This window comes from Gorilla gorilla, chromosome 1 (assembly GCF_029281585.2).
Source record: "Gorilla gorilla gorilla isolate KB3781 chromosome 1, NHGRI_mGorGor1-v2.1_pri, whole genome shotgun sequence".
NCBI lineage: Eukaryota > Metazoa > Chordata > Mammalia > Primates > Hominidae > Gorilla > Gorilla gorilla.
Genome location: NC_073224.2, coordinates 216,362,839 through 216,384,232, shown reverse-complemented (window position 1 = coordinate 216,384,232; position 21,394 = coordinate 216,362,839). Strand labels below are relative to the sequence as shown.

The following is a 21,394-nucleotide window of genomic DNA, read 5'->3' as shown; positions in this document are numbered from 1 at the left end:
GATCTATGCCCACAGCTGGGGCTGGAGATGCTTGTGCAGGGACAAGATGTGACCTTGCCTCAGACTTGGAGCGGTGCCATGGCTCTGGGAGCTGAGGGAACAATAAAAAGCTCCAGGATCTACTTCTTGAAATTGATCCTGCAGAAATAATTATGAGTAGGGACAAATATTTAAATCCAAGGATGCTTCTCCAATGACAGGAACAGATTAAATACATAATGGCTTATGCAGGTTTTGGCACACCCGTTTGATTGATGTTGTGGAAGAATATGTAATGGTGTACAAAGATGGCCACAATGTATTTTTTGAATGAGAAAAGCAGATTACAAAACAGTATGTTGTTATGATCTCATTTTTATAAAAACATTTCTTCATACATAGAAAAATAAATGTTAAAATGTTAATATTTTAGGCTTAAAAATTAAGAATTTTTCTCCTATTTTTGGGTAGTTTCTCCCCATCCCACCTTTTTTTTTTAATGATGAAAACTGCAATGTTACCCAGACCTTGTAAAAAAAAAAATTCAAACAACAGAGAGTATTATCCCCCTGCCATAACCCTAAGCCTCTGCTAAGGATGATTAATTTTTTTTCTTCTTTTACTTCTCCATATTTTCAAAATTATTCATAATAAGCATAAATTGCTTTGGCAAAATGCAAGAGAAAACAAAATTTTACAAAAAAGCACAAACAATGCTCTACAGTATGGGCCTGGCTGGGCAGAGGGCAAAGGCTGGGATCTGGACAGACTCCTCATAAGACAGAGCCCAAGGAGTCTCTGCCCAGGAGGAATTGGCCACTGGTTGCCTGAGGCTCCTTCTTTCCCCATGATGTCCCAGTAGCTGGTGAGAGATCTGGAGTATCGTGTGGTGTGCACAGGACACAGAAAGCCATTTCCTTCTCTAGATATACCAACTGACACTGAGGAACGAGGAACAAGGGGCATAAACCCCAGTTCTGCCTCTGCCAAGCTGTGGGGCCTTGGGCAAGTGACTTAACCTCTCTGAGTCCTCCTGTGGTAATTGTGATACTAATACCTCTCTCTCACATGACAGGGTGACTGTGAAGATTAAATGGCCAGCACGCGGAGGTGTTTGGTCAGTGCTAGCTCCTTCCCATCCCTGCCCATGTCTGGCACCACTGAGCAGATGGGACTCTGAGAGCAGCATCCTGAGGTCCCTTCACAATAGCTCCTTTGGTGGTCTCGTGGCCCAGTCCCCAGAATCCAGTCAGGTCTGGGTATAAACAATCCGCTGTAAATGCCTCTACAGAGCCAGATGTCACCCAATTCTGGATGACATGTCTCGGCAGCATTTAGGTTCTTCCCTATCCAGCCTAAGTGCTACTCTCCCAGACAAACGACCCTGGCTGTGGCCACTTACATTTTGGCTTCATAGTCCTTCCATGCCTTCTCCAGCTGCTTTTTGGAATCCTGTGGGTTAAAAAAGGACAATTTGCCCAGAGGGAAGCTGGAGCACTGGAATAAACAGTATGCTCTGCTGCCTGTAGGAGGACCTGCTAGTGTGTTCCCCGGAGCTGCTCAGAGCCCTTCTCTAACCAGCCCCTGCCCCCACAGTCCTGCTGCAAACCTGCCCCCACCAAACAGGCTCAGCTGACTCCATTTCTCAGGGCTGAGGCCCTCCTCCCAGCAGACCTTCTCCTCCCCAGAGATGCCAAGAATCAGTCAGGTTTGGTGGGCCATGGCTTGAGGTGTGAAGAAATCTTTGGGCTCTACCCTGAGTCCTCTTGCTCAGAAGAGAGATCAGTCATGACCATGAGGATGGGAGGATGAAGGCCAAATTCCCCCTGCCTAACTTTAGCCCAGCATTTTCTCCTGCCTGGTGCTGGATCATCCTCTTAGAGCAAGGGTACAGGTCAAGGAACATGCACAGAGAGGTTAAGAAGTCTACCCCAGGCCATACAGCAAACCAGGGAGACCTGACTACCCCCCGCCTAGCTTGCCTAAGCCTCATCCAGCCAGGCTGCTCACACCCTTCTGAAAAACCCCGAGACTCCCAAGGTGAAAAAGCTGCCTGTCTGGTTTGTGTGGTTAGCAGGCTGGTGCCACGCTGGCAGCCTAGGGCAGGGAAGGAACCCTCTTGGGGGAGCACGGCTCCTCCCCTGGGCCGTCTGGGGCAGATTGCCCAGGGAGATTATTCTGTCACCTTTGAGCTCCACTCTGCATCCAGCCAAGGGCTGCCAGGCACAGAGAGAGCAGCTCGAGTATGGGATTCAGGATCCCTGGATTCCCACATGGGCTCTCTACTTCCTAGTTATGTAAACCATCAGCAGGTTACCTAACTCCCTGGGCCTCGAATTTCAACTGCAAAATGGGGATGATCGTACCCACAAAGCCTACCTCATAGGATGGTTGTAAGATTTACATGAGATGTTTCACACAAGGGGCCTGGCAGACAGCAGGTCAGCCATCCTAGGCTGACCTGAGCCAGGTCCTCCAGACCTCCCCAGGCTCATCACTCCCGCTAAGACAGCCCCTTCACCTGGCCTCCACCCTCAGTCCAGCCCTGCCCCCCAACAGTCTCCTGCCTACCCCTCTTTTACTCTGTCCCACCACCACTCCCAGCATGGAGACTCACCTGTCGACCGTCCCTCAGCTGCCCCTTCATCAGACTGTCCAGGGGGAAAGAGACAATGTTGTTCAAGTTCTGAATCTGGAAAAAACAGAGACGCCCATTCCCGCCTCAGGTGACCGGCATCCAGCCCCTAGGGATTCGGGGTACAGTGAAGCATCACTTGGCAAAGAGAGCAGCGGGGAAGGGAAGTAGGGGAGAGGAAAAGATGTTATCAAAGAGATGACAGCCAAGTAAGGGAGACCGTCATGGCAGGAGTGCTGAGCCTGGGGGGGGACTAGAGGATCCAGCTCTGGGGTCAGCTTAGGATGGCTAACCTGCTGCCCGCCAGGCTTCCTGTGTGAAAGGGGGCAGGAGGGGAGGCTGAGGTGTGTCGGAGTGAGCCCCTCCCCTGATGGCTCCAGCCTCATCGCTGCACTGCTCCAGCAGCATCCCACGGTCAATCTCTCCCCTGTTCCTCGCCAGGAGCAGCCTCCCTTCTCCTCTCTGACTCTCTCAAGTTGACCTGTAGTGCACGTCTGTTGTTCTGGGCTGGCTAACGCTTCAGAGCCTCCCCTATTAATGGTCATAGAACCCCCTTTCCTGTGGGGAACTCCTCCTCTGTGGTCAGATGGGGTAAACGCAGAAGTCAGATCTGAGCAGGGCACCCCAGCCCCAGGATAGAGGGACTGGATAGGGAACAGGCACGCACCCAAGCCAGCCAATCACAATTCTCGCTGGGATTTTTCTGCCTAAGTTGTGGGAGAAAGACCATCTTTATTCTGGTAAGATGGGCATCTGGGCCTGCTGGGCTATCCTGTCCACTGAGCAGAGACAGAGAAACTACCTTAAGAGGAAAGGATAGAGCCTAAGCCAGCTGCGCCCCTGGACTTCTCATTACAGGGGCTAATGAATTCCCTTTTTAAAATTTAACCTAGTTTGAGTTGGGTTTCTGTGATTTCGCAACCTAAAGAGGCCTAATATTTCGACCAGCTTCCAAGGTACAGCTTGGGTCTCTCCTCCTCCAGGAAGCCTCTCCTGGCTACTCCTCCCGCCTGGTCTATGCTGATCTCCCCTTTTCTGAACCATGGCAGCACTAGGCCTCTGACACCAGCTGCTGGGTCCTTGAGTTTGTGCCATGCTGCTGGTATTTCTTGATACTAGTCCACACCCTAGTTTTTCTCTCCCCCGCTAGACTGTGGCTCTCTGAGGCAGTCTGACACTTTCATGTGTCACCAACCCCTGGTACAATGTCCACTAGACAGCAGACCCCCAGGAAACACTAGTTTGACTGAAACAGGGAGAGAAGAGGTGAAGACAAAGAAGGACACTAATTCAATTGAACTCAAACACTATTTGTTTTTTTTGAGACAGGGTCTTGCTTTGTCACCCAGGCTGGAGCACAGTGGTGTGATCACGCTCACTACAGCCTCAACTTCCCCCAGGCTCAACTGATCTTCCTACTTCAGCATCCCGAATAGCTGGGACCACAGGCATATGCCCCCACACCTGGCATTTTTTTTCTTTTTTTTTTTTTTTGAGATGGAGTCTCGCTCTGTCACCCAGGCTGGAGTGCAGTGGCATGATCTCAGCTCACTGCCACCTCCGCCTCCCGGGTTCAAGTGATTCTCCTGCCTCAGCCTCCTGAGTAGCTGGGATTACAGGCACCTGCTACCACACCCAACTAATTTTTGTATTTTTTAGCAAAGACAGTTTCACCATGTTGGCCAGGCTGGTCTCGAATCTCTGACCTCAAGTGATCCACCCACCTTGGCCTCCCAAAGTGCTGGGATTACAGGCGTGAGCCACCACACCTGGCAATTTTCATACTTTTGTAGAGTCAGGGTCTCACTACATTGCCCAGGCTGGTCTAGAGCTTCTGGGCTCAAGCGATCCACACACCTCAGGCTCCTAAACCACTGGGATTAAGGTGTGAAATGTTGCACCCAGCCTCAAACACTGTTAAAGGCTTTTACATGCAGGACAGTGTATGAGGCACAGCTATGCCAAGAGCTATAACAATGATAGATTTTATTAGGTTGGTGCAAAAGTAATTGCTGTTTTGCCATTAATATAATATTAGCCAACATTTACTGAGCGCTTACCATAAAGTAGGCACTAACTTGCTTCATCCTCATTACCGCTCTATGAGGTAGGTAGCAATATTATCCCAGTTTCACAGATGAGAGACCTGGGGCTTGGGCAGACTGAGTGACTTGACCTAGTAAGCAGCAGAGTGAAGATTCCAAGCTGGAGTCTAGGTCCAAGGTTGGGTGCTTAACCACTGAGCACACTGCCTCTCAAGGATGATGCGGCCCCTGCCAACCAGGGAGGATGCTGGGTAGGACTGGAGCCACAAGAGCTGGTCCAGTGCCATGGAGCCTGGAGGGAGATGAGAGGCTTTCCTGGGAGGCAGTGTGGCCAGGCTTATGCTTGGACTCTGGAGCCAGACAACCTGGGTTCAAACCGAACCGTGTGACCTCGGGCAAGCTGCTTAACCTTGAGGTCCTAGTTTCCTAACCTGTAAGGTGGAGACAACAGTCACACCAGCTCCACAGAGCTGTGCACCTGGGTCGAATGAGTGAACACATGAACTAGTGAGAACTGTGCCTGCACATGGGAAGAGCTGCTGTCACAGGGTGGCCTTGAGGAGAGGACTTGAAGGACCAGAGAGGAGGCAGTCACCAAGGAGGCCATCGGGAAGCAACCCGAGGCCACTGGACCATGTACAGGGGCTGAGAGGCTTGTGGAGGCAGGGACAGGTCCTGGGATTTAAGTACGAAGCAGATGTGGATTGGGAAAGCAGAGGACAAAGAGGGAGTGAGGAGAGGAGGAGGCGGTGGCAGCGGTGGTGGTGGCAGTGGCAGCAGTAGCGGTATAAAGGTAGGAACCCCCAAGCCTGTCTCTCCTTTATCCCAAAGCTCCTCCAGGGAACCCTCCCTTGCACGGGGCTCTTCCCTGCTGTGAGACCCCCTCTGCTCCTGGGTGAAGAGAAGGAGGAGAACAGAGAGAAGAGTTAGTTGGGTAAGAAGCCAGAGAGAAAGGAGGATTATCCAAAAGAAGGGTCAGGGCCGGAAAGGGACCACAGGTCTGAACTCAGGTCAGAGATCAAGGGCAAATTGGGAGAAGGAAGGAAACGGACCCTTTCCCAGTCAGGTTCTTAAGACCACTAGATTTACCCTGAGTCTGGGCAAGGAAGAGACAGGGGCCTCACCAGGTTCTTGAAGAGCGCAGCAACCTCGCGGGTGAACACGGCCAAGTTTAGGAAGCCTGTGGACAGCTCATGGCTGTTCTGGGACAGGTGGCTGTTGCCTAAGGACTCCACGGCCTCTCGGTACTGCTCTTCATTCTCCACATGGCCTGTGGAGGTACAGACGGGACATTGGAGTTAGCTCCAGGCTGGGGCTAGGAGAGGGGCTTCCTGACCAGGCGGGGCACCCAGCAGGCTCACTTACCAAGGCCGGAGCTATGGATTGCCCGCACAGCCTTCTTTATTCTCTGCAGGATGGCTTGGTCTCCTTCCAAGATCTGGAAGCAAATGTGGACAGAGGTTCAGGGATGCCAAGCTGGAAGAGGGTGCTTCCTTCAGGAACGCTGTCTCTATGATTTCCACCCCCCCACCGCCCTCCAAACAAATACATTGAGTTTTGCTGTCCTCTGGAACTTATCCCTAGGGTCTTCCTGTTTACCCCACCAAACAAAAAACCACACAGAAACCACAGACCAGTCACACCACTCCAAGAAGACCACAGACTTTTCTCCCTGAATCCAATGCAACGTAAATGTAGTGAGTCAAAGGTATGTGGCATGACAGGGTGTGCCAGGCCTGGGTTTGAATCTTGCCTCTGGCAGTAGCTGGTGTGTCCGTTAGACAAATCTGTTAACTTCTCTGAGCCTTGAGTGCCTTGTCTACAAAATGGGGATGATACTAGGGGACTTGTGGAGTTGCTGAGAAGATGAATGATTTGTAAATATGTACAAAACGCTGAGCAAAAGGCCAGAGGGGAGAACACACACATCTCTATGTTCCCTTAAGATACAAAGCAGGGGACACTTGTTCACCAAACCCCAGGCTCAATAAACAGTTATGTCAGGACAAGGAGGAAGAGGCCAGGATGCTATGGGTGAGCAGAGAGGGGTTGGAGGCATTCAGTTACCTGAGTCTGGGGAGATGGCAGAGGGTGGCAGGAGCACACTCCATCACCACTGGGGAGAACTGGAGAGACAACACCAGATAACCCCAAAGCCCAGAGGCTGCAGAACAAACATCAGAATGTGGGAAAGGCCAGAGATGTGATGGCAAGAAGCAAGTCTCACATGCCCCAAGCAGGCTCAGCCTAGATGGGAAACACTCCCCCTTTCAGTGGGGCATGGAAGTTGACAACCTCATGAAATCCTTGCGAAACGCACAGTTAACTTGGAAAGCACAGAATGTCGAGCTGGAAGGGGCCCATAGATGAGAAAACTGAAGCCAAGAGATGGGAGGCCCTTACCCAGAGTCACATGGTGGGGAAGCCACAGAGCTGGACTTCCCGGGTGCAACAGAACAGTGTTCCATCCATGTACCACAGCCCCACCCTGACCCCAGCCCAGCTGTTCTTCCCAGTGACAAAAATAAAATGGGATCAGAGTCTGATTTCCAGAGTTACATGACAAGAGTTAGTAAACACATTGGAAATGGTACTGCCAAAGATTCAAAATGATACCCACAGGAGAACATGCATAGGGCAGAACTCAGAGGCAATGTGGAGTGTTCTCAGAGGCCGGTGGCATGTGGGAAGCCTCTGGAGGAAGGGGGGTCTAGTTATGAAGCTCAGCTCCACTACTCGGGGGCTATGTGACCTTGAACAAGTTGCCTATTTTTTTTGAGACCAAGTTTTGCTCTTGTTGCTCAGGCTGGAGTGCAGTTGCACAATCTTGGCTCACTGCAACCTCTGCCTGCCAGGTTCAAGCAATTCTCCTGCCTCAGCCTTCTGAGTAGCTGGGATTACAGGTGCCCACCACCTGGCTAATTTTTTGTATTTTTTTAGTAGAGACGGGGTTTCATTGTGTTGGCCAGGTTGGTCTCAAACTCCTGACCTCAAGTGATCCACCCACTTCAGCCTCCCAAGGTGCTGGGATTACAGGCATGAGCCACCGTGCCCGGGCACAAGTTGCCTATTCTTTCTGAGCTTCCTGATTAGCCATGTGTAAAATGGGGAAATCGATGCCTACCTCTCAGGGTTGGTATGAAGGCTATATGTATGACAGGATGCAAATACAGGATTTAGCTTGGTGCTAGGCATGGAGTATGTTCAAAATGAACAGCACCTGTGATCGTTATCATCAGCTGCTGCTGATGCTAGGAAGGTCTGCCAAGTTCTAGGTGCTTTTCCTATAGGGGCTAGAAATCTAACATTCTCCTCCTCGGGTGTGAACTTGAGACACTTTCATATTTGAGATCCGTGGAGGCCCATCCCAGGGCTGAAGAAAGAAAACAAAAGAATCAGGAAGATTAAGGAGAGGGCATCATATTTGAGTTGGTTAAAACATGAGGCTGGGCATGGTGGCTCATGCCTATAATCCCAGCACTTTGGGAGGCAGAAACAGGAGGACCACTTGAGGCCAGGAGTTCAAGACCAGCCTAGGCAATATAGTGAGACCTTGTCTCTACCAAAAAAAAAAATAAATAAATTAGCTGGGTGTGGTGGGGTGCACCTGTAATTCCAGCACTTGGGGAGGCCAAAGCAGGAGGATCACTTGAGCCAAGGAGTTCAAGACCAGACTGGGCAGCTTGGCGAAACCCCATCTCCATGTGGTGGCATGCGCCTATAGTCCCAGCTACTTGGGAGGCTGAGGTGGGAGGATCACCTGAGCCTGGGGAGGTCAAAACTGCAGTGAGCCCTGATTGCGCCACTGCACTCCAGCATGGGTGACAGAGGGAGCCCTGTCTCAAAAAGCAAAGCAAACAAACAAAAAACAACCAAAATGTTTCTTACTAAAGAGACAAAGAGGTGGAGGGGAGAACATTTCTTTCTAAACTGGCCAACAGAAAAAGAAAAAAAAAAAGAGGCAAGAACATGGCCACCTCTATGGTTCCCCAAAATCCAGATGGGGAAACAGAAGCATGTGTTTACCAAATCCCTTGATCCCCATCTTGAAACCTGGAAAGCTAAAAGGTGAGTAATTTAAGGAGCTATGATTTCGCTCTAAAAGACAATTCAGGTTAAAGATATGAACAATTGTGCCAGCACAGTGGCTCACGCCTGTAATCCAAGCACTTTGGGAGGCCAAGGCAGTGGATCACCTGAGGTCAGGAGTTCAAGACCAGCCTGACCAACATGGCGAAACACTGTCTATACTAAAAATACAAAAATTAGCTGGGCGTGGTGGTGCACATCTGTAATCCCAGCTACTCAGGAGGATAAGGAAGGAGAATCTCTTGAGCTCGAGAGGTGGAGGTTGCAGTGAGCTGAGATCGTACCACTGCACTCCAGCCTGCACAATGGGAGCAAGACTCCATCTCAAAAAAAAAAAAAAAAAGATATGAACAATTTCCAAAAAAATTTCCAAAATCCCTAGAGGGCAGATCCATGTACCTAGCACACAGAAGGTGCTCAATAAATGTTTACCTAAATGAATGATGGTTTGCAAAGTCCTGGGACATGGACCTGAGAGGAGTATGTTCATGCTCTAGGTACATTCTGAGGAGTCTTCCCATCCCATGACACCCATTTTCTGAAAACTGCCCTCCCTTCCTCTGGAGGTGGGCCCCTGCAGCCTTGTTTGTTCTAGCCAGAGTCGACAGACACCTGGTTCAAGCTAAACCAATCAGATTCTCTCTCCCACCTGACCCAAGCTGGACCAATCAGATTCTCTCTCCAAGGACTTTGGAATTGGGCTCTGGAAAGCTAGCTGACTGACTGAAATGCTACAGCTGGGATGTCCTTCCTGCCACATGCAGAGAGAAAAGAACAGAGCAGATGTGTAGAAACACATGAACAAGCCCCACACCGCCACAGCAAGGCAGAAGAGGAAGAGTGGTGCTGGTTTCTGGCAACTTTCCAGATGCTACCTCTTCAGAGGCAACCTCCACACATTATGTCTTTGGTGAAATTCCATGAAATACCCCTGAATCCACCCAACGAAGTTCCTTTAAGCAAGTTTGAGAAGATTTCCCTTCCCTGTAGTGTGGCAGAGATCACTGAGTGGCTCCCAGTGTCCATTCTCTCTTCTTCCTTCACAAGAAACCTGACTTTTCAGATGGCCACTTGGCGACCTAGAATAAAGACTACATTTCCTACCTTGCAGCTAACTGTGGTCATGGGACTAAGTCCTGGCCATGGAATATAATATTTTAATTGTTAACTTCCAAAAAGTATCTTACAAAGAAGGGAGATAACCCCCAAACTCATCAAGTTGTATACACTGACTATGTATAGCTTTTTACATGTCAATCCTACCTCAATAAAGTGGCTTTAAAAAAATGAAAAATAAAAAGGAAGGGAGGGACTACACGCCTGTTAGAATGGCCAAAATCCAAAACACTTACAACACCAAATACTGGCAAAGGGAGGCCGGGCACAGTGGTTCACGCCTATAATCCCAGCACTTTGGGAGGCTGAGGCTGGTGGATCACTTGAGGCCAGGAGTTCAAGACCAGCCTGGCAAACATGGTGAAACCCTGTCTCTACTAAAAATACAAAAATTAGCCAGGCGTGGTGGCACACCGCTGTAGTCCCAGCTACTCGGGAGGCTAAGGCAGGAGAATCATTTGAACCTGGGAGGTGGAGGTTGCAGTGAGCTGAGACAGTGCCACTGCACTCCAGCCCAGGTGACAGAGCGAGACTCCATCTCAAAAAAACCCAAAAAAAACAAAAAACACACACACACAAATAAAAAATAAATAAATAAATAACCCCAAAACACAAACACTGACAAAGATGTGGAGCAACAGAAACTCCCATTGTTGGTGGGAATGCAAAATGGTACAGCCACTTTGGAAGACAGTTTGACAGTTTCTTAACTAAACGTACTCTTGCCAAATGAGTCAGCAATCATACTCCTTCATATTTTCTCAATGAGTTGAAAACGTATACATACCTGCACACAGATGTTTACATCAGCTTTATTCATAATTACCAAAATTTGGAAACAACCAAGATGTCCTTCAGTAGGTGAATGGATAAAGAAATTGTCATGCATCCAGAGAGTGAAATATTATTCACCACTGAAAAGAAATGAGCTATCAAACCATGAAAAGATGCAGAGGAAAGTTACATGCATATCACTAAGTGAAAGAAGCCAATTTGAAAAGGCTACTACATGATTTCAACTATATGATATTCTGGAAAAGGCAAAACTATGGAGACAGTAAAAAGATCAGTGGTGGCCAGGGATGGGGGTAGGGAGGAGGAACAGGTGAAGCACAGAGGGTTTTTAGGGCAGGGAAACATTTCTGTATGATGCTATAATGGTGGATACATGGAATTATACACTTGTCCAATCCCACAGAATGTACAACACTAAGAGTGAACCCTAATGTAAACTATGGACTTTTGGTGATGATGTGTCAATGTATGGTCATTGAAACAAATGTACCACTCTGGTAAGAGCTGTTAACAGAGGGGGAGGCTGTGTCTATATGGTAACTCTATGTACTTCCTGCCCAATTTTGCTGTGAACCTAAAACTGCTCTAAAAAATAAAGTCGATTTTTTTTAATTTAGAAAAAAAGGGCCTGGGGTGTGGTGGCTCACGGCTGTAATCCCACACTTTGGGAAACTGGGGTGGGAGGATCGCTTGAGCCTAGGAGTTCAAGGCCAGCCTGGGCAACATAGTGAGAGTCTGTCTCTACAAAAAATTAAAAACCAGGCATGGGGCATGGGCCTATAATTCCAGCTACTCAGGAGGCTGAGGTGGGAGGACTGTTTGACCCCAGGGAGTTGAGGCTATAGCGAGCTGTGATCGTGCCACTGCACTCCAGCCTGGGCAACAGAGCAAGACCCTGTCTCAAACGCCCCCCCCACACAAAAAAAAACCAAAAGAAAAAAGGGGAATGCAAGGGTACCCTCTGTCACCCCTTTCTTCTGGCTACAATGTGCTGGCGATGTCTAGAGCTCAGGCAGCAATCCTGGACCATGAAGTAGAAGCCATTTGTTATGGATGGCGGAGCAACAAGATATCAGCCTTGTCCCTAGTGATTAGGAAACTACCCTAGCAGCCCCAGTCTACTTATCTGTGGAATTCTTTAATACGAAAGAGAAATCTCTTATTTGAGCCACTGTTATACTGGGTATTCTGCCACTTGTGGCTGAAACTAGCTCTAACTGGTAAAGGGAGACAAGTCACCCGAATCACTCACAGGCTGTTTTTCTTTTCTTTTTTTTTTTTGAGATGGAGTCTCGCTTTGTCGCCCAGGCTGGAGTGCAGTGGCACGATCTCGGCTCACTGCAAGCTCTGCCTCCTGGGTTCACGCCATTCTCCTGACTCAGCCTCCCGAATAGCTGGGACTATAGGCGCCCGCCACCACGCCCGGCTAATTTTTTGTATTTTTTAGTAGAGACGGGGTTTCACCGTGTTAGCCAGGATGGTCTCGATCTCCTGACCTCATGATCCGCCTGCCTCGGCCTCCCAAAGTGCTGGGATTACAGGCGTGAGCCACCGCGCCCGCCCGCAAACTGTTTTTCGATGCCCTTGTCAGACATCTATCAGGAAACAGCTTCCCAGCCAGATATCATTCCCGTCCCTACTGCTCTTGGCAGCCAAGTTCACATGGCTGTTTATTCATTCAACTAGTTATTGAGTGCCCACTACACCCTGTGTAAAAAAGACACAATCTCAGCCAGGCACGGTGGCTCACACCTGTAATCCCAGCACTTTGGGAGGCTGAGGCTGGCAGATCACGAAGTCAAGATCGAGACCATCCTGGCTAACACGTCTCTACTAAAAATACAAAAAATTAGCCAGGCATGGTGGCATGTGCCTGTAGTCCCAGCTACTCGGGAGGCGGAGGCAGGAGAATCGCTTGAACCTGGGAGGCGGAGGCTGCAGTGAGCTGAGATCACGCCATTGCACCCCAGCCAGGAGGGCAGTGTGAGACTCTGTCTCAAAAAACAAACAAACAAAAAAGACACAATCTCAGCTCTCAAGGACATCATCATTGAAGGGAAGAAAAAGCCATTATAAGCAGACACTTATCATGCAATGTGATGAGGGCTATGATGGAAGGTTCCTGGGAGTCCAGGGAAAACAGAGCCATGTCTGCTTTGAAGGAATGGGGAAGGCATCCCTTAAGCTGTGTTGCTTAATTCTGGCCCCTGGACAGGCAGAAAAGAGACTAAAGAGACTGCACTATGAGGTAGAGGGGAGGGAATGCTTGGTAAAAATGGTAGGACTGCCAGGAAGGGAGGCGTGCTCTGGGAAGAATGGACAAGGACAGGAACATAGTTCCTCCATTCATTCATTCATTTCAACAAGCATTTCTTGGTGACTGTTTCAGCCAGGCATGGTGCCAGATGGTGGGGACACATAAGACATGGCCCCTTCCTTCAAGAGAACCACAGACTTAAGAACATGCAAGTGCCCATAGGGAGCATGAAAAGGGAAAAGTTCTAATTACTCCTTTCTCAAGAAAATATCTGAAAATCATTTACACTGGTTGATAACACCTATCCTGTGGTATAATAGGGGCTCAAAGATTTAAGCTAAAGAAATGCAGGTGTTTTTCTTTTTAATCCACTCATCCACACACTCATAAAAAAATTTAGTTTTAAGGAGACAATTCTGATAGTAGCCTGGGGAAAGGAAGGTAATTTGGGGAAAGGCAGAGAGGTTTCCAGAGTGCTATGATGAGTCAGTAGCTAAGATTCTAGCCCCAGCATCTCCAAAATTATCTCCTTGGGTGATACTAGCCCAGCTAGTTTTCTAAACTTCCTCTCCTTTAAAATAGATTTTTATTTTTTTATTTTTGAGATGGAATCTCGCCCTGTTGCCCAGCCTGGAGTGCAATGGCGCAATCTCGGCTGACTGCAACCTCCGTCTCCCAGGTTCAAATGATTCTCCTGCCTCAGCCTCCCGAGTAGCTAGGATTACAGGTGCCCGCCACCATGCCCGGCTAATTTTTATCTTTAGTAGAGACGGGGTTTCACCATGTTGGCCAGGCTGGTCTCAAACTCCTGACCTCGTGATCCGCCTGCCTCGGCCTCCCAAAGTGCTGAGATTACAGGCAGAAAAATCCATTCTGTGCTTAACTCACAGAATTACTGTGAGGCTTAATGAGATCACAAACATGGCAAGGCTTGAGGCATTTGGAAAACATGAGTATGGTTCTTACTGTGGTTTGTTTTCTGCCTCTGTGTGAGATCAGCCCTCGTTTCCCATGAAACTGGATAGATGAAGGAAAAGCCAGGTGTGGCGGCTCCCTCCTATCATCCCAGCACTTTGGGAGGCCAAGGTGAGAGGATCACTTGAGCCCAGGAGTTCAAGACCAGCCTCGGCAACAAAGTGAGACCCCCCACCCATCTATACCAAAAAAAAAAAAAAAAAAAAAAAAAATTTTTTTTTTGCGACAGAGTCTCTCTCTGTTGCCCAGGTTGGAGTGCAGTGGTGTGATCTCGGCTCACTGCAACCTCCACTTCCCAGATTCAATTGATTCTCCTGCCTCGGCCTCCTAAGTAGTTGGGACTACAGGTGCCCGCCACCATGCCAGGCTAATTTTTGTATTTTTAGTAGAGATGGGGTTTCACCATGTTGGCCAAGCTGGTTTCAAACTCCTGACCTCAAGTGATCCTCCTGTCTTGGCCTCCCAAAGTGCTGGGATTACAGGCATGAGGCACTGCACCCGACCATTACAAAAAATTTAAAAAAAAAATTAGCCAAGTGCTGTGACACACACCTGTAGTCCCAGCTATTTGGGAGGCTGGGGTGAGAGGAGCCCTTGAGCCCAGGAGTTCGAGGTTGCAGTAAGCTATAATCATGCCACTGCACTCCAGCCTGAGTGACAGAATGAGACCCTGTCTTAAAAAAAAAAAAAAAAAAAAATTCAGCTTCTGGGTTCAGGTGGGCCCATTTAATCCCTGATAGTCAGAGATTCTCAAGGTGGGGGCCCTCAACCAGCAGCAGGCATCATCCAGGAACTTGTTAGAAAAGCAAATTCTCCGGCTGAATCAGAAAATCTGGGGGTGAGGTCCAGCAATCTGTGGTTTAACAAGCCCTCCAGGTGATTCTAATGCATGCTAAAGTTTGGGAATTACTGTTCTAATTCTCTTAAGAGATGCAGTACATCATCATTGCTAAAAGTATGGGGCTGTCCCCAAACTACCTGGATTTGAATTCCAGCTCCACCAGGTACCTGATGTGATCTCTCAGTCCCTCAATTTCCCCATTCATAAAATGAAGATGATAATATTGCATACCACATAAGGTTATTGGGGAGATTAAGTAAATTCTATAGGTAAAGTGCTTAGAATACTGTCCACTATTTGATAACTAAAAATGTTATCTACTTCAAAATTAAATTGAATTTGGTTTAGGAATTTCTCAACTTTCATTGAATTAATTAAACATATCTCCCCACACCCCCAACTCCATGTTGATCCTCGTCAGCAAGCTGTGGGGAAGCACAGGTGGAGAGGGACCACAGCAGACCTCTGCCGCCGGGCAGGGAGAGTGCAAGCAGCATGTCCCAAGTGCCTGCTCTGTGCAGCCTCATTACTTGTCACTATCCTGGCCACTCTTTGAGGAAGGCATTGCCATTCCCATTTTAAAGATGAAGCTGTCAGGAGGAGGAACATGTCCAAGTCACTCAGTGATGAACAGTGGCAGAGCTGTAACTTTTTTTCTCTTTTTTTCTTTCTTTTTTTTTTTTTTTTGGGATAGACTCTCACTCTCGCCCAGGCTAGAGTGCAGACACACGATCTCAGCTCACTGCCACCTCTGCCTCCTGGGTTCAAGCGATCCTCCTGCCTCAGCCTCCTGAGTAGCTGGGTTTACAGGCGTGTGCCACCATGCCCAGCTAATTTTTGTATTTTTAGTAGAGACAGGGTTTCGCCATCTTGACCAGGCTGGTCTCGAACTCCCGACCTCAGATGATCTGCCCACCTCGGCCTCCCAAAGTGCTGGGATTACAGACATGAGCCACTGCACCTGGCCCAGAGTTATAATTTAAATCCAGGACTAGCCAAATCCAGGGCCAATGTTCTTTCCCCATCTCTAAGCTGCCCCACAAAGTTAGGGGGCACAGCTTATTTGATCCTGGGACTGGATCTGCCTCCAAACCTAAATCCCAATTCCACCACCTCTACCATATTCCCTCACCATCCCCTCAGGCTTAGGAGAGGGAGAAGGCAGGGCACAGAGGGAGATCTGTCCAAGGAAAACAAGGTTGACAGCAATGGTGAGGCCCCGAATACAAACACTGTAAAGGATGTCCTACTGAAAAGAAAACGGATTTGTTCAGGCTGGCCTCAGAGAGGATTCCCAGGACTGAGAGGTGGAAGTTAGGGAGGCAGAAACAGATTTCAGCTCAAACAGGGGACATTTCTAAGGAAGAATAGGCCACCCCTGAAGGCAGTGAGCTCCCTGTCACTTGAAGTATTCAAATACTTTAGGTGCTAGAGAGTGATTCAGACACTGGATTTTGGATTAGAATGGACAGCTATTTAGATTTCATTCAAAGCTAAGAGTCAATGGATCCATGCAAGAGCCTGGCAGGCACTGGGCAAAGGTGGCTGAAACACATCTTAGTGTAAGAGACATGTCTGAGCTTGGAAAGCCCACTGGAGTCCTTTGGGCAGCCTACCCTGGCTGGCCCTAAACAAGGCCTAAATTCCAGCTGCTGGCACTGCCCTTTGTGTCCCCTACCCTGATCCCAACATACACACACACACACACACACACACACCATGCTCTGGCTCTCTGGTTTGTGTTCTCTGCAGGCAAAAGACCACAGATGGCAGCACTAGGCCATGCCCAGCTGCCCTGCCTAGAAGGGCCTTCTGCATGCCCCCTTCTGGGTCAGGATTCATCAATAGGACCCATTCTTCATTCCCATGGTTTCTCAGACCCAGCTGTGGTTACCAAGGCAACTCAGCCAAGGGGGCAGAGCTGCTAGAGCTAAGGCCTGGGGAGATACAGATTACATTTCACCATTAGACATTCATTCCTTTGGACCATTATAATATAGTACATAGTTATCACTTCTGTGTCATCCCATGACCATTACAGCCATTATTATTATTATTATTATTATTATTATTATTATTATTATTATTATTATTTTGAGATGAAATCTCGCTCTGTAGCCCAGGCTGGAGTGCAGTGGTGTGATCTCAGTTCACCGCAACCTCCGCCTCCCAGGTTCAAGCAATTATCCTGCCTCAGCCTCCAGAGTAGCTGGGATTACAGGCACGCGCCACAGCACCTGGCTAATTTTCTGCAGTAGAGACAGGGGTTTCACCATGTTGGCCAGGCTGGTCTTGAACTCCTGACCTCAGGTAATCCGCCCGCCTCAGCCTCCCAAAGTGCTAGGACTACAGGCATGAGCCACCTCACCCGGCCCATTACAGCCATTATTATTATTATTATTATTATTATTATTATTATTACTATTTTTGAAATGGAATCTTGCTCTGTCACCCAGGCTGAAGTGCAGTGGCGTGATCTCGGCTCACTGCAAGCTCCGCCTCCTGGGTTCATGCCATTCTCCTGCCTCAGCCTCCCAAGTAGCTGGGACTACAGGCGTGAGCCACCACACCTGGCCCATTATAGCCATTATTAATCGATCACAGTGTTTTCCCCACTGACTGTGGATTTGGCTCATCATTCTGTTAAGATATGATGGTAGCCTCTACCAACTAAACTAGAGTTGGCAGAGGAGATGAAAAACATTTTCTATCTTTGCTTTGGACTATGGTGTTGTTCCTTAAGAGACGAAGTCACAGAATATTAGAGATTATCTAACATTACCTCCTCATTTTACAGACTGCAAAATAAAGGCTCAGTTGAGTTTCTTGCCCCAGGTTTCACTGGAAATGCAAACAAACTAAGAAACAAATACAAACTAGGTCGGCGTGGTGGCTCACGCCTGTAATCCCAGCACTTTGGGAGGCAGAGGCAGGTGGATCACGAGGTCAGGAGTTCAAGACCACCCTGGTCAAGAGGGTTAAACTCCGTCTCTACTAAAAATACAAAAAAAAATCAGCTGGGTGTGGTGGCAGGTGCCTGTAGTCCCGGCTACTCAGGAGGCTGAGGCAGAGAACTGCTTGAACCCGGGAGGCAGAGGTTGCAGTGAGCCGAGATCACGCCACTGCACTCTAGCCTGGGTGACAGAGTGAGACTCCGTCTCAAAAAAAAAAGAAAAAGAAAATACAACCTAAAACTTGTATAGAGCTTTACAGTTTGTAAGGGAGTTTGACACCCACCATTTCAGACACACAGCATCTTAATGGGGCAGTCATCATTTTTGTTCCCATCTGGCTGATGAGTCAGCGAGGCACAGAACAGTGAAGATCACTGCCTGAGCTCACACAGCCAAAATGTGGACCTGGGAACTAAACCGTTAAGACTCTAACTCCCTTGTTCATTTCCAGGCAATGGACCCAGACCCTGAAGGTCCATGGTGTTACTAGCAGGACACTGTGAAGCCACACTTATCATGAGCATTACTGACGAGTATAAAAATGTTTCACAAATTAGTCTGACCACATTCCAAATATGTGCAACTCTATGATCAATAAGACACAGAACTCTTTAAAAGCATTCTTGAATTCATTTGTTCTTTTCCATATTTTTCAATCAATCAATACTAACAGTATAAGTGATGTGGGAAGATCAATGAAACTCCAATGCTAAAAAGGAGTTTTCCTGTGGGATGGCTGAATCCTGGCTCTTTGGTCTTTGACGCCAGTGTCCACAAAGATGATTAAATTATATGTACTACATATTAAACATGATGCTAAAAATACAACGTTTGGCAGGGTGCGGTGGCTCACGCCTGTAATCCCAGCACTTTGGGAGGCTGAGGTGGGCGGATCACGAGGTCAGGAGTTTGAGACCATCCTAGCCAACATGGTGAAACCCTATCTCTACTAAAAATACAAAAATTAGCCGGGTGTGGTGGCTAATTTTTGTAGTCCCAGCTACTTGGGAGGCTGAGGCAGGAGAATCACTTGAATCCAGGAGGTGGAGGTTGTAGTGAGCCGAGATCACACCACTGCACTCCAGCCTGGGTGACAGAGTGAGACTCCATCTCAAAAAAAAAAAAAAAAAAAAAAGTACAATACCTGAATGAGCAAACCAAGTTACACTTAAAATATTTAACAAAATGATAAAGTACCAAAAAAAACAAGCAAAAAAAAAAAAAAACAAAAACCCAGGGCTTCTCACTTCTAGATCCAATTACCAATTTACAGAAAATGCAGGTCAGGTGTTGTGGCTCCTGCCTGTAATCCCAGCACTTTGGGAGGCCCAAGTGGGTGGATTGCTTGAGCCCAGAAGTTTGAGACCAGCCTGGGCAACATGGCGAAACCCTGTCTCTACAAAAAATACAAAACAATTTGCCAGGCGTGGTGGCACACACCTGTAGTCCCAGCCACTTGGGAAGCTAAGGTAGGGTATCACTTGAGCCCAGGAGTTCAAGGCTACAGTGAGCTCTGATTGCACCACTGCACTCCAGCCTGAGCAACAGAGCGAGACCCTATCTCAAAAATAATAATAACAATAATAATAAATAAAATAAACTCAAACCCAGGCAGTTGGGCTCCAGAGTCCACGCTTTTGACCAAACCTCTAGGTTTTATTCTATAAATGATGGGGTGCTCCTGAAGGGTTCTGAACAGGGCAGTTACTTGGTAATTCTCAACATAGAAAGTTTAACTCCAGGGCTCTGCTGCAGATCCATGTTCAAGTGGGACAAAGAGGGTTCAGCCTTGTCCCCCAGGCATGACAGGGTGACAGGAACACAGCCAGGCCCTGGCCCAGAGCAGATCACCCAACAGGAAGGACTCCCATTCCAAGCTCCCAGCTTGAGTCTATTATTAGCATGAATTCAACTACCTATCGCTCCACTAACTGACTGCTCACTTTGGGGCAGGCACTTTATGTTTGTTACCTGGCCTATTCCTCCCAACGACTCTGTGAGGTAGTTATTATCCTCCCCATCTTACAGATGAAGAAACTGAGGCTGGGGTAGGTTAGGCAGTTTGCTCAAGGTCATGTAGGAAGTTGTAAGAAACGCAGAGACCTCTCAGAGCCCTTTCTTGCTATCACACTAAAGCAAACTACGAGCTAAATCCTCTCTCTCTGAGCGCCAGTTTTCTCTGTAAGGATTGCTGTGAAAAGAAATTGAGGTAACGTTTTTTCTAATGGTGGATGCCAGGCATCTTCAGAGGTGCTGCAGAAACATTCTGAGAGAATGGCCTTCTACTGCATATAGAACAAGGCCATGAGACCAAGAGCCCTGAACTGGAAAGTGCTGAATTTTAGGGCTGTCTCTGCCATTAAGCTCTCAGTGTGCCTCTGAGCGAGTTCCTTCCTCCTTCTATGCCTCAGTTTCCTCATCTGTCCAATTTTGAGCTAACAGACACGAGCTCTAAATCCCCTTCCAGGCCAAAGCGCTAGGACACAGTTGAGGTTAGTCATACCCTACAAGGCTGCTCCAACCTCAGCCACCAGCAAGAGTGAGCCAAAGACTCCAAATGGTTTTCCTCTGGATCAGCCCCCACTCCCAGCACCTGAGAGTCCAGGCTGGGGCAGAAGGGGGTGCCAGAGGAGGGCAGTGCTCTTCCCAGCTATCCCTCTGCCTCATCCATACCAAGGTGGCCCTTGGCCCTGCTTGCCACCCCACAGCCCCTGCGGTGGCTACACTGCAAGGCCTGGGAGCCAGGACCCAGGGCCAGCCCCAGCCCTGCCCCTGTCTCGCGGTGTGACCTGGCCAGTCTCCTTCCCACCCTGAGCCTCTGACTCCTCTTCTGGAATGAAGGGTTTGGGTGGTGACAGGGAAGGCTCCTGTATGCTCTGACATTTATTATTTCAGGATCCTCTGGCCTCTTGCTGTTTTCCTTCCTGCACTGCTGGAGCCTGTGACTGGTCGTGCGCCCCTTGGTCAGGCCTCTGCAGACGTCTTCCCAGCCTGGGCACTTGTCCAGCCTCACCAGCTCAGCCTTACCGGCTGTCCCTTGTGGGGTGGTGGGAAGCAGGGAGGAAGAGGGGTTGCAAGAAGGGAGCCACACCCTCGATGTATGCTGAGGCCTCTGCAAACCCCAAGTTTCCTGGCTGGGATTTTCCTCAGGAGATTGCTTGGCGGTGATGAGCTAAGAGAACAAGAACTTTGCTGGACTAACCGCGGAAGGTTCCTACCCGACCCCTGGCCTCAAGCCCTGAATTCCACCCAATCCTGGGGAAGAACCTGGCCTGCCCTCTTGGACAGAGCAGTAAACAGTACTTCCCACCTTCTGGGTTCCCCTGTTGGCCAGGATGAATCCCTCCCTGCCCCCCACTTGGGCTTGCTATCCATCACTGTTCCCTTAAAACCATCCCTATTGAACTCTTGGCAATTTCCTAAATATGCCAAACTGTTTCCAGCCATCAGACCTTTGTTCATGCTGCTCCCTCTGCCTGGAGGGCCCTTGCCCCTTTCTGTCTAGTAAACAACTTCATCTTTCCCGACTCAACTTACAGGTCACCCCCTCCCCACCACAACAGAACTGATCCTGCCTACCTTTATTCCATCCTATGCCCACTACAGGCTTTCATTAGAGTATCCTGGCCCTTATTTGCCATACATGTCTGATCTCTATGGGGCTGAAAACTCCAGAAAGGCAGGGAATGGCTCATTTACCTTTGTATC

General features: G+C 48.6%; 1 protein-coding gene across 8 annotated transcripts in view; it reads right to left on the bottom strand.

Annotated features, from left to right (window-relative positions):
• Window positions 1–21,394, bottom strand: part of ASAP3 (ArfGAP with SH3 domain, ankyrin repeat and PH domain 3) — a 55,975-nt gene that overhangs the window by 21,691 nt on the left and 12,890 nt on the right. For all 8 annotated transcript variants that reach the window (XM_055387544.2, XM_055387565.2, XM_055387547.2 and 5 more), the window contains exons 2-5: window positions 6,025–6,097; window positions 5,784–5,929; window positions 2,597–2,671; window positions 1,382–1,431 (exon numbers count right to left, since the gene is read on the bottom strand). In XM_055387544.2, the coding sequence (XP_055243519.2) occupies window positions 1,382–1,431; window positions 2,597–2,671; window positions 5,784–5,929; window positions 6,025–6,097 (344 nt within the window). The remainder of the gene's footprint in view (window positions 1–1,381; window positions 1,432–2,596; window positions 2,672–5,783; window positions 5,930–6,024; window positions 6,098–21,394) is intronic.